Source organism: Scyliorhinus canicula, chromosome 2 (assembly GCF_902713615.1).
Source record: "Scyliorhinus canicula chromosome 2, sScyCan1.1, whole genome shotgun sequence".
NCBI lineage: Eukaryota > Metazoa > Chordata > Chondrichthyes > Carcharhiniformes > Scyliorhinidae > Scyliorhinus > Scyliorhinus canicula.
Window position 1 is genome coordinate 287,174,346 of NC_052147.1, and position 17,799 is coordinate 287,192,144.

Genomic DNA, 17,799 nt, shown 5'->3' on the forward strand with positions numbered 1-17,799 from the left:
GGAACTAACACTATCAATCCCTTTACAGAGCCAATGGCAGTGGTTGCAGATACCTCCCAGCAGGATTACAATGACAGCATTGTGGGGGAACATCCTGACCTCCCAGACGATGATAACAGCCCCAAGGACGAGCAGAAATACCTGAACGAGAAGATTTTAATCCCTGATGCAGGAACGGTAAAATCAAATTCCCTCCTCTTCCACAGCCGTGCATCCGTTTCTTTGACAGGTGCAAACTACATTTTATTTCTTTAAATGACTAATCGTCCCAGGAACAGTCTAACCCAGAAGACCGACAGAACCTTCCAGGATGTCACTGAGTCAGTTTGCACAGCACAGTCTGGCACTGACTAATTCACAACTAGGATCAGACAGTGTACACAGACTCTGAGTGATATACTAGTCAGATAGTGTACACAGGCTCTGAGTGATATACTAGTCAGATAGTGTACACGGCTCTGAGTGATATACTAGTCAGATAGTGTACACAGGCTCTGAGTGATATACTAGTCAGATAGTGTACACGGCTCTGAGTGATATACTAGTCAGATAGTGTACACGGCTCTGAGTGATATACTAGTCAGATAGTGTACACTGGCTCTGAGTGATATACTAGTCAGATAGTGTACACAGGCTCTGAGTGATATACTAGTCAGATAGTGTACACAGGCTCTGAGTGATATACTAGTCAGATAGTGTACACAGGCTCTGAGTGATATACTAGTCAGATAGTGTACACGGCTCTGAGTGATATACTAGTCAGATAGTGTACACGGCTCTGAGTGATATACTAGTCAGATAGTGTACACGGCTCTGAGTGATATACTAGTCAGATAGTGTACACAGGCTCTGAGTGATATACTAGTCAGATAGTGTACACAGGCTCTGAGTGATATACTAGTCAGATAGTGTACACAGGCTCTGAGTGATATACTAGTCAGATAGTGTACACAGGCTCTGAGTGATATACTAGTCAGATAGTGTACACAGGCTCTGAGTGATATACTAGTCAGATAGTGTACACAGGCTCTGAGTGATATACTAGTCATAGAAACAGGCTCTGAGTGATATACTAGTCAGATAGTGTACACAGGCTCTGAGTGATATACTAGTCAGATAGTATACATGGCTCTGAGTGATATACTAGTCAGATAGTGTACACGGCTCTGAGTAATATACTAGTCAGATAGTGTACACAGACTCTGAGTGATATACTAGTCAGATAGTGTACACGGCTCTGTGTGATATACTAGTCAGATAGTATACATGGCTCTGAGTGATATACTAGTCAGATAGTATACACAGACTCTGAGTGATATACTAGTCAGATAGTGTACACAGACTCTGAGTGATATACTAGTCAGATAGTGTACACGGCTCTGAGTGATATACTAGTCAGATAGTGTACACGGCTCTGAGTGATATACTAGTCAGATAGTGTACACGGCTCTGAGTGATATACTAGTCAGATAGTGTACACTGCTCTGAGTGATATACCAGTCAGATAGTGTACACAGGCTCTGTGTGATATACTAGTCAGATAGTGTACACTGCTCTGAGTGATATACTAGTCAGATAGCGTACACGGCTCTGAGTGATATACTAGTCAGATAGCGTACACGGCTCTGAGTGATATACTAGTCAGATAGTGTACACAGGCTCTGAGTGATATACTAGTCAGATAGTATACATGGCTCTGAGTGATATACCAGTCAGATAGTGTACACTGCTCTGTGTGATATACTAGTCAGATAGTGTACACAGCTCTGAGTGATATACTAGTCAGATAGTGTACACATGGCTCTGAGTGATATACTAGTCAGATAGTGTACACAGACTCTGAGTGATATACTAGTCAGATAGTGTACACAGGCTCTGAGTGATATACTAGTCAGATAGTGTACACAGACTCTGAGTGATATACTAGTCAGATAGTATACATGGCTCTGAGTGATATACTAGTCAGATAGTGTACACAGGCTCTGAGTGATATACTAGTCAGATAGTGTACACAGGCTCTGAGTGATATACTAGTCAGATAGTGTACACAGGCTCTGTGTGATATACTAGTCAGATAGTGTACACGGCTCTGAGTGATATACTAGTCAGATAGTGTACACAGGCTGTGAGTGATATACTAGTCAGATAGTGTACACAGGCTCTGAGTGATATACTAGTCAGATAGTGTACACAGCTCAGAGTGATATACTAGTCAGATAGTGCACATGGCTCTGAGTGATATACTAGTCAGATAGTGTACACAGACTCTGAGTGATATACTAGTCAGATAAGTGTACACAGACTCTGAGTGATATACTAGTCAGATAGTGTACACAGGCTCTGAGTGATATACTAGTCAGATAGTGTACACAGGCTCTGAGTGATATACTAGTCAGATAGTGTACACAGACTCTGAGTGATATACTAGTCAGATAGTATACACGGCTCTGAGTGATATACTAGTCAGATAGTGTACACAGACTCTGCGTGATATACTAGTCAGATAATGTACACAGGCTCTGAGTGATATACTAGTCAGATAGTGTACACAGGCTCTGAGTGATATACTAGTCAGATAATGTACACAGACTCTGAGTGATATACTAGTCAGATAGTATACACGGCTCTGAGTGATATACTAGTCGGATAGTGTACACAGGCTCTGAGTGATATACTAGTCAGATAGTGTACATGGCTCTGAGTGATATACTAGTCAGATAGTGTACATGGCTCTGAGTGATATACTAGTCGGATAGTGTACACAGACTCTGAGTGATATACTAGTCAGATAGTGTACACGGCTCTGAGTGATATACTAGTCAGATAGTGTACACAGGCCCTGAGTGATATACTAGTCAGATAGTGTACACGGCTCTGAGTGATATACCAGTCAGATAGTGTACACGGCTCTGAGTGATATACTAGTCAGATAGTGTACACAGCTCAGAGTGATATACTAGTCAGATAGTGTACACAGACTCTGAGTGATATACTAGTCAGATAGTGTACACAGCTCAGAGTGATATACTAGTCAGATAGTGTACACAGGCTCTGAGTGATATACTAGTCAGATAGTGTACACAGCTCAGAGTGATATACTAGTCAGATAGTGTACACAGACTCTGAGTGATATACTAGTCAGATAGTGTACACAGGCTCTGAGTGATATACTAGTCAGATAGTGTACACAGGCTCTGAGTGATATACTAGTCAGATAGTGTACACAGGCTCTGAGTGATATACTAGTCAGATAGTGTACACGGCTCTGAGTGATATACTAGTCAGATAGTGTACACAGGCTCTGAGTGATATACTAGTCAGATAGTGTACACAGGCTCTGAGTGATATACTAGTCAGATAGTGTACACGGCTCTGAGTGATATACTAGTCAGATAGTGTACACAGGCTCTGAGTGATATACTAGTCAGATAGTGTACACGGCTCTGAGTGATATACTAGTCAGATAGTGTACACGGCTCTGAGTGATATACTAGTCAGATAGTGTACACAGGCTCTGAGTGATATACTAGTCAGATAGTGTACACAGGCTCTGAGTGATATACTAGTCAGATAGTGTACACGGCTCTGAGTGATATACTAGTCAGATAGTATACACGGCTCTGAGTGATATACTAGTCAGATAGTGTACACGGCTCTGAGTGATATACTAGTCAGATAGTGTACACGGCTCTGAGTGATATACTAGTCAGATAGTGTACACAGGCTCTTAGTGATATACTAGTCAGATAGTGTACACAGGCTCTGAGTGATATACTAGTCAGATAGTGTACACGGCTCTGAGTGATATACTAGTCAGATAGCGTACACAGACTCTGAGTGATATACTAGTCAGACAGTGTACACAGACTCTGAGTGATATACTAGTCAGATAGCGTACACAGACTCTGAGTGATATACTAGTCAGATAGCGTACACAGACTCTGAGTGATATACTAAAAAAGTGAAAAGTGAAAATCGCATATTGTCACGAGTAGGCTTCAAATGAAGTTACTGTGAAAAGCCCCTAGCCGCCACATTCCGGCGCCTGTCGAGGGGAGGCTGTAACGGGAATCGAACCGTGCTGCTGGCCTGCTTGGTCTGCTTTCAAAGCCAGCAATTTAGCCCTGTGCTAAACAGCCCCTGTTGTACTAGTCAGATAGTGTACACAGACTCTGAGTGATACACTAGTCAGATAGTGTACACAGACTCTGAGTGATATACTAGTCAGATAGTGTACACGGCTCTGAGTGATATACTAGTCAGATAGTGTACACAGGCTCTGAGTGATATACTAGTCAGATAGTGTACACAGGCTCTGAGTGATATACTAGTCAGATAGTGTACACAGGCTCTGAGTGATATACTAGTCAGATAGTGTACACGGCTCTGAGTGATATACTAGTCAGATAGTGTACACGGCTCTGAGTGATATACTAGTCAGATAGTGTACACAGGCTCTGAGTGATATACTAGTCAGATAGTGTACACAGACTCTGAGTGATATACTAGTCAGATAGTGTACATGGCTCTGAGTGATATACTAGTCAGATAGTGTACACAGGCTCTGAGTGATATACTAGTCAGATAGTGTACACAGGCTCTGAGTGATATACTAGTCAGATAGTGTACACGGCTCTGAGTGATATACTAGTCAGATAGTGTACACGGCTCTGAGTGATATACTAGTCAGATAGTGTACACAGGCTCTGAGTGAAAACTAGTCAGATAGTGTACACAGGCTCTGAGTGATATACTAGTCAGATAGTGTACACGGCTCTGAGTGATATACTAGTCAGATAGTGTACACAGGCTCTGAGTGATATACTAGTCAGATAGTGTACACGGCTCTGTGTGATATACTAGTCAGATAGTGTACACGGCTCTGAGTGATATACTAGTCAGATAGTGTACACAGGCTCTGAGTGATATACTAGTCAGATAGTGTACACAGGCTCTGAGTGATATACTAGTCAGATAGTGTACACGGCTCTGAGTGATATACTAGTCAGATAGTGTACACAGGCTCTGAGTGATATACTAGTCAGATAGTGTACACGGCTCTGAGTGATATACTAGTCAGATAGTGTACACAGGCTCTGAGTGATATACTAGTCAGATAGTATACACGGCTCTGAGTGATATACTAGTCAGATAGTGTACACAGGCTCTGAGTGATATACTAGTCAGATAGTGTACACGGCTCTGAGTGATATACTAGTCAGATAGTGTACACGGCTCTGAGTGATATACTAGTCAGATAGTGTACACAGGCTCTGAGTGATATACTAGTCAGATAGTGTACACAGGCTCTGAGTGATATACTAGTCAGATAGTGTACACAGGCTCTGAGTGATATACTAGTCAGATAGTGTACACAGGCTCTGAGTGATATACTAGTCAGATAGTGTACACGGCTCTGAGTGATATACTAGTCAGATAGTGTACACGGCTCTGAGTGATATACTAGTCAGATAGTGTACACAGGCTCTGAGTGATATACTAGTCAGATAGTGTACACAGGCTCTGAGTGATATACTAGTCAGATAGTGTACACGGCTCTGAGTGATATACTAGTCAGATAGTGTACACGGCTCTGAGTGATATACTAGTCAGATAGTGTACACAGGCTCTGAGTGATATACTAGTCAGATAGTGTACACAGGCTCTGAGTGATATACTCGTCAGATAGCGTACACAGGCTCTGAGTGATATACTAAAAAAGTGAAAAGTGAAAATCGCTTATTGTCACGAGTAGGCTTCAAATGAAGTTACTGTGAAAAGCCCCTAGTCGCCACATTCCGGCGCCTGTCCGGGGAGGCTGTAACGGGAATCGAACCGTGCTGCTGGCCTGCTTGGTCTGCTTTCAAAGCCAGCGATTTAGCCCTGTGCTAAACAGCCCCTGTTGTACTAGTCAGATAGTGTACACAGGCTCTGAGTGATATACTAGTCAGATAGTGTACACAGGCTCTGAGTGATATACTAGTCAGATAGTGTACACAGGCTCTGAGTGATATACTAGTCAGATAGTGTACACGGCTCTGAGTGATATACTAGTCAGATAGTGTACACGGCTCTGAGTGATATACTAGTCAGATAGTGTACATGGCTCTGAGTGATACACTAGTCAGATAGTGTACACAGGCTCTGAGTGCTATACTAGTCAAATAGTGTACACAGGCTCTGAGTGATATACTAGTCAGATAGTGTACACGGCTCTGAGTGATATACTAGTCAGATAGTGTACATGGCTCTGAGTGCTATACTAGTCAGATAGTGTACACAGGCTCTGAGTGATATACTAGTCAGATAGTGTACACAGGCTCTGAGTGATATACTAGTCAGATAGCGTACACAGGCTCTGAGCGATATACTAGTCAGATAGTGTACACAGGCTCTGAGTGATATACTCGTCAGATAGCGTACACAGGCTCTGAGTGATATACTAAAAAAGTGAAAAGTGAAAATCGCTTATTGTCACGAGTAGGCTTCAAATGAAGTTACTGTGAAAAGCCCCTAGTCGCCACATTCCGGCGCCTGTCCGGGGAGGCTGTAACGGGAATCGAACCGTGCTGCTGGCCTGCTTTCAAAGCCAGCGATTTAGCCCTGTGCTAAACAGCCCCTGTTGTACTAGTCAGATAGTGTACACAGGCTCTGAGTGATATACTAGTCAGATAGTGTACACAGGCTCTGAGTGATATACTAGTCAGATAGTGTACACAGGCTCTGAGTGATATACTAGTCAGATAGTGTACACAGGCTCTGAGTGATATACTAGTCAGATAGTGTACACGGCTCTGAGTGATATACTAGTCAGATAGTGTACACAGGCTCTGAGTGATATACTAGTCAGATAGTGTACACAGGCTCTGAGTGATATACTAGTCAGATAGTGTACACAGGCTCTGAGTGATATACTAGTCAGATAGTGTACACGGCTCTGAGTGATATACTAGTCAGATAGTGTACACGGCTCTGAGTGATATACTAGTCAGATAGTGTACACAGGCTCTGAGTGATATACTAGTCAGATAGTGTACACAGGCTCTGAGTGATATACTAGTCAGATAGTGTACACAGGCTCTGAGTGATATACTAGTCAGATAGTGTACACAGGCTCTGAGTGATATACTAGTCAGATAGTGTACACAGGCTCTGAGTGATATACTAGTCAGATAGTGTACACAGGCTCTGAGTGATATACTAGTCAGATAGTGTACACAGGCTCTGAGTGATATACTAGTCAGATAGTGTACACAGGCTCTGAGTGATATACTAGTCAGATAGTGTACACGGCTCTGAGTGATATACTAGTCAGATAGTGTACACGGCTCTGAGTGATATACTAGTCAGATAGTATACACAGGCTCTGAGTGATATACTAGTCAGATAGTGTACACAGGCTCTGAGTGATATACTAGTCAGATAGTGTACACAGGCTCTGAGTGATATACTAGTCAGATAGTGTACACAGGCTCTGAGTGATATACTAGTCAGATAGTGTACACAGGCTCTGAGTGATATACTAGTCAGATAGTGTACACAGGCTCTGAGTGATATACTAGTCAGATAGTGTACACGGCTCTGAGTGATATACTAGTCAGATAGTGTACACGGCTCTGAGTGATATACTAGTCAGATAGTGTACACAGGCTCTGAGTGATATACTAGTCAGATAGTGTACACAGGCTCTGAGTGATATACTAGTCAGATAGTGTACACAGGCTCTGAGTGATATACTAGTCAGATAGTGTACACGGCTCTGAGTGATATACTAGTCAGATAGTGTACACAGGCTCTGAGTGATATACTAGTCAGATAGTGTACACGGCTCTGAGTGATATACTAGTCAGATAGTGTACACGGCTCTGAGTGATATACTAGTCAGATAGTGTACACAGGCTCTGAGTGATATACTAGTCAGATAGTGTACACAGGCTCTGAGTGATATACTAGTCAGATAGTGTACACGGCTCTGAGTGATATACTAGTCAGATAGTGTACACAGGCTCTGAGTGATATACTAGTCAGATAGTGTACACGGCTCTGAGTGATATACTAGTCAGATAGTGTACACGGCTCTGAGTGATATACTAGTCAGATAGTGTACACAGGCTCTGAGTGATATACTAGTCAGATAGTGTACACAGGCTCTGAGTGATATACTAGTCAGATAGTGTACACGGCTCTGAGTGATATACTAGTCAGATAGTATACACGGCTCTGAGTGATATACTAGTCAGATAGTGTACATGGCTCTGAGTGATATACTAGTCAGATAGTGTACACAGGCTCTGAGTGATATACTAGTCAGATAGCGTACACAGGCTCTGAGTGATATACTAAAAAAGTGAAAAGTGATAATCGCTTATTGTCACGAGTAGGCTTCAAAGAAGTTACTGTGAAAAGCCCCTAGTCGCCACATTCCGGCGCCTGTCCGGGGAGGCTGTAACGGGAATCGAACCGTGCTGCTGGCCTGCTTGGTCTGCTTAAAAAAGCCAGCGATTTAGCCCTGTGCTAAACAGCCCCTGTTGTACTAGTCAGATAGTGTACACAGGCTCTGAGTGATATACTAGTCAGATAGCGTACACAGGCTCTGAGTGATATACTAGTCAGATAGTGTACACACGCTCTGAGTGATATACCAGTCAGATAGTGTACACGGCTCTGAGTGATATACTAGTCAGATAGTGTACACGGCTCTGAGTGATATACTAGTCAGATAGTGTACACGGCTCTGAGTGATATACTAGTCAGATAGTGTACACAGGCTCTGAGTGATATACTAGTCAGATAGTGTACACAGGCTCTGAGTGATATACTAGTCAGATAGTGTACACAGGCTCTGAGTGATATACTAGTCAGATAGTGTACACGGCTCTGAGTGATATACTAGTCAGATAGTGTACACGGCTCTGAGTGATATACTAGTCAGATAGTGTACACAGGCTCTGAGTGATATACTAGTCAGATAGTGTACACAGGCTCTGAGTGATATACTAGTCAGATAGTGTACACAGGCTCTGAGTGATATACTAGTCAGATAGTGTACACAGGCTCTGAGTGATATACTAGTCAGATAGTGTACACAGGCTCTGAGTGATATACTAGTCAGATAGTGTACACAGGCTCTGAGTGATATACTAGTCAGATAGTGTACACAGGCTCTGAGTGATATACTAGTCAGATAGTGTACACAGGCTCTGTGTGATATACTAGTCAGATAGTGTACACGGCTCTGAGTGATATACTAGTCAGATAGTGTACACGGCTCTGAGTGATATACTAGTCAGATAGTGTACACAGACTCTGAGTGATATACTAGTCAGATAGTGTACACAGGCTCTGAGTGATATACTAGTCAGATAGTGTACACTGCTCTGAGTGATATACTAGTCAGATAGTGTACACAGGCTCTGATGTGATATACTAGTCAGATAGTGTACATGGCTCTGAGTGATATACTAGTCAGATAGTGTACACGGGCTCTGAGTGATATACTAGTCAGATAGTGTACATGGCTCTGAGTGATATACTAGTCAGATAGTGTACACAGGCTCTGAGTGATATACTAGTCAGATAGTGTACACAGGCTCTGAGTGATATACTAGTCAGATAGTGTACACAGGCTCTGAGTGATATACTAGTCAGATAGTGTACACAGGCTCTGAGTGATATACTAGTCAGATAGTGTACACAGGCTCTGAGTGATATACTAGTCAGATAGTGTACACAGGCTCTGAGTGATATACTAGTCAGATAGTGTACACAGGCTCTGAGTGATATACTAGTCAGATAGTGTACACAGGCTCTGAGTGATATACTAGTCAGATAGTGTACACGGCTCTGAGTGATATACTAGTCAGATAGTGTACACGGCTCTGAGTGATATACTAGTCAGATAGTGTACACGGCTCTGAGTGATATACTAGTCAGATAGTGTACACAGGCTCTGAGTGATATACTAGTCAGATAGTGTACACAGGCTCTGAGTGATATACTAGTCAGATAGTGTACACAGGCTCTGAGTGATATACTAGTCAGATAGTGTACACAGGCTCTGAGTGATATACTAGTCAGATAGTGTACACAGGCTCTGAGTGATATACTAGTCAGATAGTGTACACAGGCTCTGAGTGATATACTAGTCAGATAGTGTACACAGGCTCTGAGTGATATACTAGTCAGATAGTGTACACAGGCTCTGAGTGATATACTAGTCAGATAGTGTACACAGGCTCTGAGTGATATACTAGTCAGATAGTGTACACAGGCTCTGTGTGATATACTAGTCAGATAGTGTACACAGGCTCTGAGTGATATACTAGTCAGATAGTGTACACAGGCTCTGAGTGATATACTAGTCAGATAGTGTACACAGGCTCTGAGTGATATACTAGTCAGATAGTGTACACAGACTCTGAGTGATATACTAGTCAGATAGTGTACACGGCTCTGAGTGATATACTAGTCAGATAGTGTACACAGGCTCTGAGTGATATACTAGTCAGATAGTGTACACAGACTCTGAGTGATATACTAGTCAGATAGTGTACACAGACTCTGTGTGATATACTAGTCAGATAGTGTACACAGGCTCTGAGTGATATACTAGTCAGATAGTGTACACAGGCTCTGAGTGATATACTAGTCAGATAGTATACACAGGCTCTGAGTGATATACTAGTCAGATAGTGTACACTGCTCTGAGTGATATACTAGTCAGATAGTGTACACAGGCTCTGAGTGATATACTAGTCAGATAGTGTACATGGCTCTGAGTGATATACTAGTCAGATAGTGTACACGGCTCTGAGTGATATACTAGTCAGATAGTGTACACGGCTCTGAGTGATATACTAGTCAGATAGTGTACACGGCTCTGAGTGATATACTAGTCAGATAGTGTACACGGCTCTGTGTGATATACTAGTCAGATAGTGTACACAGGCTCTGAGTGATATACTAGTCAGATAGTGTACACAGGCTCTGAGTGATATACTAGTCAGATAGTAGTACACAGGCTCTGAGTGATATACTAGTCAGATAGTGTACACGGCTCTGAGTGATATACTAGTCAGATAGTGTACACAGGCTCTGAGTGATATACTAGTCAGATAGTGTACACAGACTCTGAGTGATATACTAGTCAGATAGTGTACACGGCTCTGTGTGATATACTAGTCAGATAGTGTACACGGCTCTGAGTGATATACTAGTCAGATAGTGTACACAGGCTCTGAGTGATATACTAGTCAGATAGTGTACACGGCTCTGAGTGATATACTAGTCAGATAGTGTACACGGCTCTGAGTGATATACTAGTCAGATAGTGTACACGGCTCTGAGTGATATACTAGTCAGATAGTGTACACAGGCTCTGAGTGATATACTAGTCAGATAGTGTACACAGGCTCTGAGTGATATACTAGTCAGATAGTGTACACAGGCTCTGAGTGATATACTAGACAGATAGTGTACACAGGCTCTGAGTGATATACTAGTCAGATAGTGTACACAGGCTCTGAGTGATATACTAGTCAGATAGTGTACACGGCTCTGTGTGATATACTAGTCAGATAGTGTACACAGGCTCTGAGTGATATACTAGTCAGATAGTGTACACAGGCTCTGAGTGATATACTAGTCAGATAGTGTACACCGGCTATGAGTGATATACTAGTCAGATAGTGTACACAGGCTCTGAGTGATATACTAGTCAGATAGTGTACACAGGCTCTGAGTGATATACTAGTCAGATAGTGTACACAGGCTCTGAGTGATATACTAGTCAGATAGTGTACACAGGCTCTGAGTGATATACTAGTCAGATAGTGTACACAGGCTCTGAGTGATATACTAGTCAGATAGTGTACATGGCTCTGAGTGATATACTAGTCAGATAGTGTACACAGGCTCTGAGTGATATACTAGTCAGATAGTGTACACCGGTTATGAATGGTATACTCGGCAGGTGGGGGCTGAATATAAACTTTATTCCCCAGTTCGTGGTAATGGCCTGGAGACCATTGGCCAGCAGTTTGGCAGAGATGGAGACAATGAACGATTTCCAAAAGACAAGTGGATTGGGGCTTGAAGGAAATAAACTTGCAGGGGGACAGGGATAGATAATAATAATCTTTATTATTGTCACAAGTAGGCTTACATTAACACTGCAATGAAGTTACTGTGAAAAGCCCCTAGTCACCACATTCCGGCTCAGATTCGGGTACACAGAGGAATAATTCAGAATGTCCAATTCACCTAACAAGCACGTCTTTCGGGACTTGTGGGAGGAAACCGGAGCACCCGGAGGAAACCCACGCAGACACAGGGAGAACGTGCAGATTCCACACAGACAGTGACCCAAGCTGGGGATCAAACCCGGGTCCCTGGAGCTCTGAAGCAACAGTGCTAACCTCTGTGTACCCATGTCACCTGTTTGCCGTACAGAGAGCTGGCATTGGCTTGATGGTCTGAATGGCTGTAAGGACATTGTGTCATTAGATAGATATGGAATTCCAGGTCGCTGTGTAATGCACTGTGAGATAGTTTGATGAGAGTGAAGCAGTCAGAGTGTTAATGCACCTCTATCTATCCCCTCCAGCCAACATTCAGTTTTAAGAAGCTGTGGATGTTCAGCGGTCCAGGATTTCTGATGAGCATTGCATACCTGGACCCAGGGAACATTGAGTCGGATCTACAGTCAGGGGCTGCAGCAGGTTATAAGGTCAGTCCAAGATCCTTGGCCTTATTATACGCATTGCATTTACTGACCTCAGCATCAGTCATTAACAATCGCTACTGTTATTCCTTATAGCTCCTGTGGGTCCTCCTCGCATCCACGATCCTTGGGCTACTTCTCCAGAGACTAGCAGCCCGACTCGGTGTGGTGACAGGATGCGACCTCGCAGAGATCTGTCGGAAACATTACACAAAGGTAAGACAAAGTATTCAGCAGGGTGAGGGTCACTCACTGTGTAACTGTACAGAGTCAGTGTTTATTCAGCAGGGTGAGGATCACTCACTGTGTAACTGTACAGTCACTGTTTATTCAGCAGGGTGAGGGTAACTCACTGTGTAACTGTACAGAGTCACTGTTTATTCAGGGTGAGGGTCACTCACTGTGTAACTGTACAGAGTCACTGTTTATTCAGGGTGAGGATCACTCACTGTGTAACTGTACAGAGTCACTGTTTATTCAGGGTGAGGGTCGCTCACTGTCTAACTGTACAGAGTCACTGTTTATTCAGCAGGGTGAGGATCTCTCACTGTGTAACTGTACAGAGTCACTGTTTATTCAGGGTGAGGATCACTCACTGTGTAACTGTACAGACTCACTGTTTATTCAGTTGGGTGAGGATCACTCACTGTGTAACTGTACAGAGTCACTGTTTATTCAGGGTGAGGATCACTCACAGTGTGTCTGTACAGAGTCACTGCTTATTCAGCAGGGCGAGGATTACTCACTGTGTAACTGTACAGAGTCACTGTTTAGTCAGGGTGAGGATCACTTACTGTGTAACTGTACAGAGTCACTGTTTATTCAGCAGGGTGAGGATCACTCACTGTGTAACTGCACAGAGTCACTGTTTATTCAGGGTGAGGATAACTCACTGTGTAACTGTACAGAGTCACTGTTTATTCAGGGTGAGGGTCACTCACTGTGTCACTGTACAGAGTCACTGTTTATTCAGCAGGGTGAGGGTAACTCACTGTGTAACTGTACAGAGTCACTGTTTATTCAGGGTGAGGGTCACTCACTGTGTAACTGTACAGAGTCACTGTTTATTCAGGGTGAGGATCACTCACTGTGTAACTGTACAGAGTCACTGTTTATTCAGGGTGAGATCACTCACAGTGTGTCTGTACAGAGTCACTGTTTATTCAGCACGGTGAGGATCACTCACTGTGTAACTGTACAGAGTTACTGTTTATTCAGGGTGAGGGTCACTCACTGTGTCACTGTACAGAGTCACTGTTTATTCAGCAGGGTGAGGGTCACTCACTGTGTAACTGTACAGAGTCACTGTTTATTCAGGGTGAGGATCACTCACTGTGTAACTGTACAGAGTCACTATTTATTCAGGGTGAGGATCACTCACTGTGTAACTGTACAGAGTCACTGTTTATTCAGCAGGGTGAGGATCTCTCACTGTGTAACTGTACAGAGTCACTATTTATTCAGGGTGAGGATCACTCACTGTGTAACTGTACAGAGTCACTGTTTATTCAGCAGGGTGAGGATCACTCACTGTGTAACTGTACAGAGTCACTGTTTATTCAGCAGGGTAAGGATCACTCACTGTGTAACTGTACAGAGTCACTGTTTATTCATGTGAGGGCCACTCACTGGGTCACTGTACAGAGTCACTGTTTATTCAGGGTGAGGATCTCTCACTGTGTAACTGTACAGAGTCACTGTTTATTCAGGGTGAGGATCACTCACTGTGTAACTGTACAGAGTCACTGTTTATTCAGCAGGGTGAGGATCTCTCACTGTGTAACTGTACAGTCACTGTTTATTCAGGGTGAGGATCAGTCACTGTAACTGTACAGAGTCACTGTTTATTCAGCAGGATGAGGATCACTCACTGTGTAACTGTACAGAGTCACTGTTTATTCAGCAGGGTGCAGATCACTCACTGTGTAACTGTACAGAGTCACTGTTTATTCAGGGTGAGGATCTCTCACTGTGTAACTGTACAGAGTCACTGTTTATTCAGCAGGATGAGGATCACTCACTGTGTAACTGTACAGAGTCACTGTTTATTCAGCAGGGTGCGGATCACTCACTGTGTAACTGTACAGAGTCACTGTTTATTCAGGGTGAGGATCACTCGCTGTGTAACTGTACAGAGTCAGTGTTTATTCATGGTGAGGATCACTCACTGTGTAACTGTACAGAGTCACTGTTTATTCAGCAGGGTGAGGATCACTCACTGTATAACTGTACAGAGTCACTGTTTATTCAGCAGGGTGAGGGTCACTCACTGTGTATCTGTACAGAGTCACTGTTTATTCAGGGTGAGGGTCACTCACTGTGTATCTGTACAGAGTCACTGTTTATTCAGGGTGAGGATCACTCACTGTGTAACTGTAGAGTCATTGTTTATTCAGGGTGAGGATCACTCACTGTGTAACTGTAAAGAGTCACTGTTTATTCAGGGTGAGGATCACTCACTGTGTAACTGTACAGAGTCACTGTTTATTCAGGGTGAGGATCACTCACTGTGTAACTGTACAGAGTCACTGTTTATTCAGCAGGGTGAGGATCACTCACTGTGTAACTGTACAGAGTCACTGTTTATTCAGGGTGAGGGTCGCTCACTGTCTAACTGTACAGAGTCACTGTTTATTCAGCAGGGTGAGGATCTCTCACTGTGTAACTGTACAGAGTCACTGTTTATTCAGGGTGAGGGTCACTCACTGTAACTGTACAGACTCACTGTTTATTCAGTTGGGTGAGGATCACTCACTGTGTAACTGTACAGAGTCACTGTTTATTCAGCAGGGTGAGGGTAACTCACTGTGTAACTGTACAGAGTCACTGTTTATTCAGGGTGAGGGTCACTCACTGTGTAACTGTACAGAGTCACTGTTTATTCAGGGTGAGGATCACTCACAGTGTGTCTGTACAGAGTCACTGTTTATTCAGCACGGTGAGGATCACTCACTGTGTAACTGTACAGAGTCACTGTTTATTCAGCAGGGTGAGGGTCACTCACTGTGTAACTGTACAGAGTCACTGTTTATTCAGGGTGAGGATCACTCACTGTGTAACTGTACAGAGTCACTATTTATTCAGGGTGAGGATCACTCACTGTGTAACTGTACAGACTCACTGTTTATTCAGCAGGGTAAGGATCACTCACTGTGTAACTGTACAGAGTCACTGTTTATTCAGGACGAGGATCACTCACTGTGTAACTGTACAGAGTCACTGTTTATTCAGGGTGAGGATCTCTCACTGTGTAACTGTACAGAGTCACTGTTTATTCAGAGTGAGGGTCACTCACTGTGTAACTGTACAGAGTCACTGTTTATTCAGCAGGGTGAGGATCACTCACTGTGTAACTGTACAGAGTCACTGTTTATTCAGCAGGGTGAGGGTCACTCACTGTGTAACTGTACAGAGTCACTGTTTATTCAGGGTGAGGATCACTCACTGTGTAACTGTACAGAGTCACTATTTATTCAGGGTGAGGATCACTCACTGTGTAACTGTACAGACTCACTGTTTATTCAGCAGGGTAAGGATCACTCACTGTGGAACTGTACAGAGTCACTGTTTATTCAGGACGAGGATCACTCACTGTGTAACTGTACAGAGTCACTGTTTATTCAGGGTGAGGATCTCTCACTGTGTAACTGTACAGAGTCACTGTTTATTCAGAGTGAGGGTCACTCACTGTGTAACTGTACAGAGTCACTGTTTATTCAGCAGGATGAGGATCACTCACTGTGTAACTGTACAGAGTCACTGTTTATTCAGAGTGAGGGTCACTCACTGTGTGACTGTACAGAGTCACTGTTTATTCAGCAGGGTGAGGATCAATCACTGTTTTCCCTAACTCACTGAAGGAGCAGTGCTTTGAAACAAACCTGTTGGACTTTAACCTGGTGTTGTAAGACTTCTCACTGTGGTCACCCTAGTCCAACGCCGGCATCATAGGGGGTGGGTGGCTCTCCTTTGAACTTTTGGGGGCATCTCCCTTAAATTGGAATTAGTAGCGAGGCCACCATAGTGAGTGGAAAGCCCTCTCGCCGTGCAGCTGGGCAGGCAGTGAGGGCCTCCAGCCTGCCTGGGATGTTGGTTACCGAGTCTGGCAGGAGAAGCTATCTCTGCCCATGTGGGCCTTTTGCCCTTTGCCCCTAGGAGCCTGGAGGCCACTGAGGAATTCCAGTCCGCCTCTGACAATAGATTTTAAGTGGCCTGGAATTGGTTACCGGTAGAACCATAGACCGGTTATGGTTCAGAAGGAGGCCATTCAGTCCATCGTGTCTGCAACGGCCAAATCAAAGACAAAGAAGAAAATAGTGGCTAATTCTAATCTAATTTTCCAGCACTTAGTCCTTGCAGGTTCCAGCGCTTCAGATTCAGATCCAGGTACCTTTTAAATGAGTTTCGAGTTTCAACCTCAACCATCAACTTAGGCTGTGAATTCTCGACTCCCAGCGCACACTTGGTGAAAATGGTTTGCCTCATGTCTCCCCTAATCCTCCTCCCAATCACCTTCAATCCATAACCCATAAATCCAGAATGGGGGCAACACAGGGGTTAGCACTGTTGCTTCACAGCACCAGATTCCCAGGTTTGATTCCCGGCTTGGGTCACTGTCTGTGCGGAGTCTGCACGTTCTCCCCGTGTCTGCGTGGGTTTCCTCCGGGTGCTCCGGTTTCCTCCCACAAGTCCTGAAAGACGTGCTGTTAGGTGAATTGGACATTCTGAATTCTCCCTCTGTGTACCCGAACAGGCGCCAGAGTGTGGCGACTAGGGGCTTTTCACAGTAACTTCATTGCAGTGCTAATGTAAACCTACTTGTGACAATAAAGATGATTTTTTATTGATTTATAATCCCTGGTAATTGACCTGCAGCTCGGGGAAACAAGTCTTTCCTGTCTGCCATACCTACGCCCTTCATCATTTCTTTTCTAAATTTAGAGTACCCGATTCATTTTTTGCAATTAAGGGGGAATTTAGCGCGGCCAACCCACCTACCCTGCACATCTTTGGGTTGTGGGGGTGAAACCCACGCAAACATGGGGAGACTGTGCAAACTCCATGTGGTGAATATAACA

At 43.6% G+C, this 17,799-nt stretch overlaps 1 protein-coding gene across 7 annotated transcripts in view; it reads left to right on the top strand.

The window, feature by feature from the left end:
- Positions 1 to 17,799, top strand: part of LOC119962230 (natural resistance-associated macrophage protein 2-like) — a 95,471-nt gene that overhangs the window by 25,335 nt on the left and 52,337 nt on the right. For 6 of the 7 annotated variants that reach the window (XM_038790212.1, XM_038790213.1, XM_038790214.1 and 3 more), the window contains 3 exons: positions 29 to 177; positions 12,605 to 12,727; positions 12,818 to 12,937. In XM_038790212.1, the coding sequence (XP_038646140.1) occupies positions 34 to 177; positions 12,605 to 12,727; positions 12,818 to 12,937 (387 nt within the window). In that variant the 5' untranslated portion in view covers positions 29 to 33. The other variant, XM_038790218.1, reaches the window with a different exon arrangement.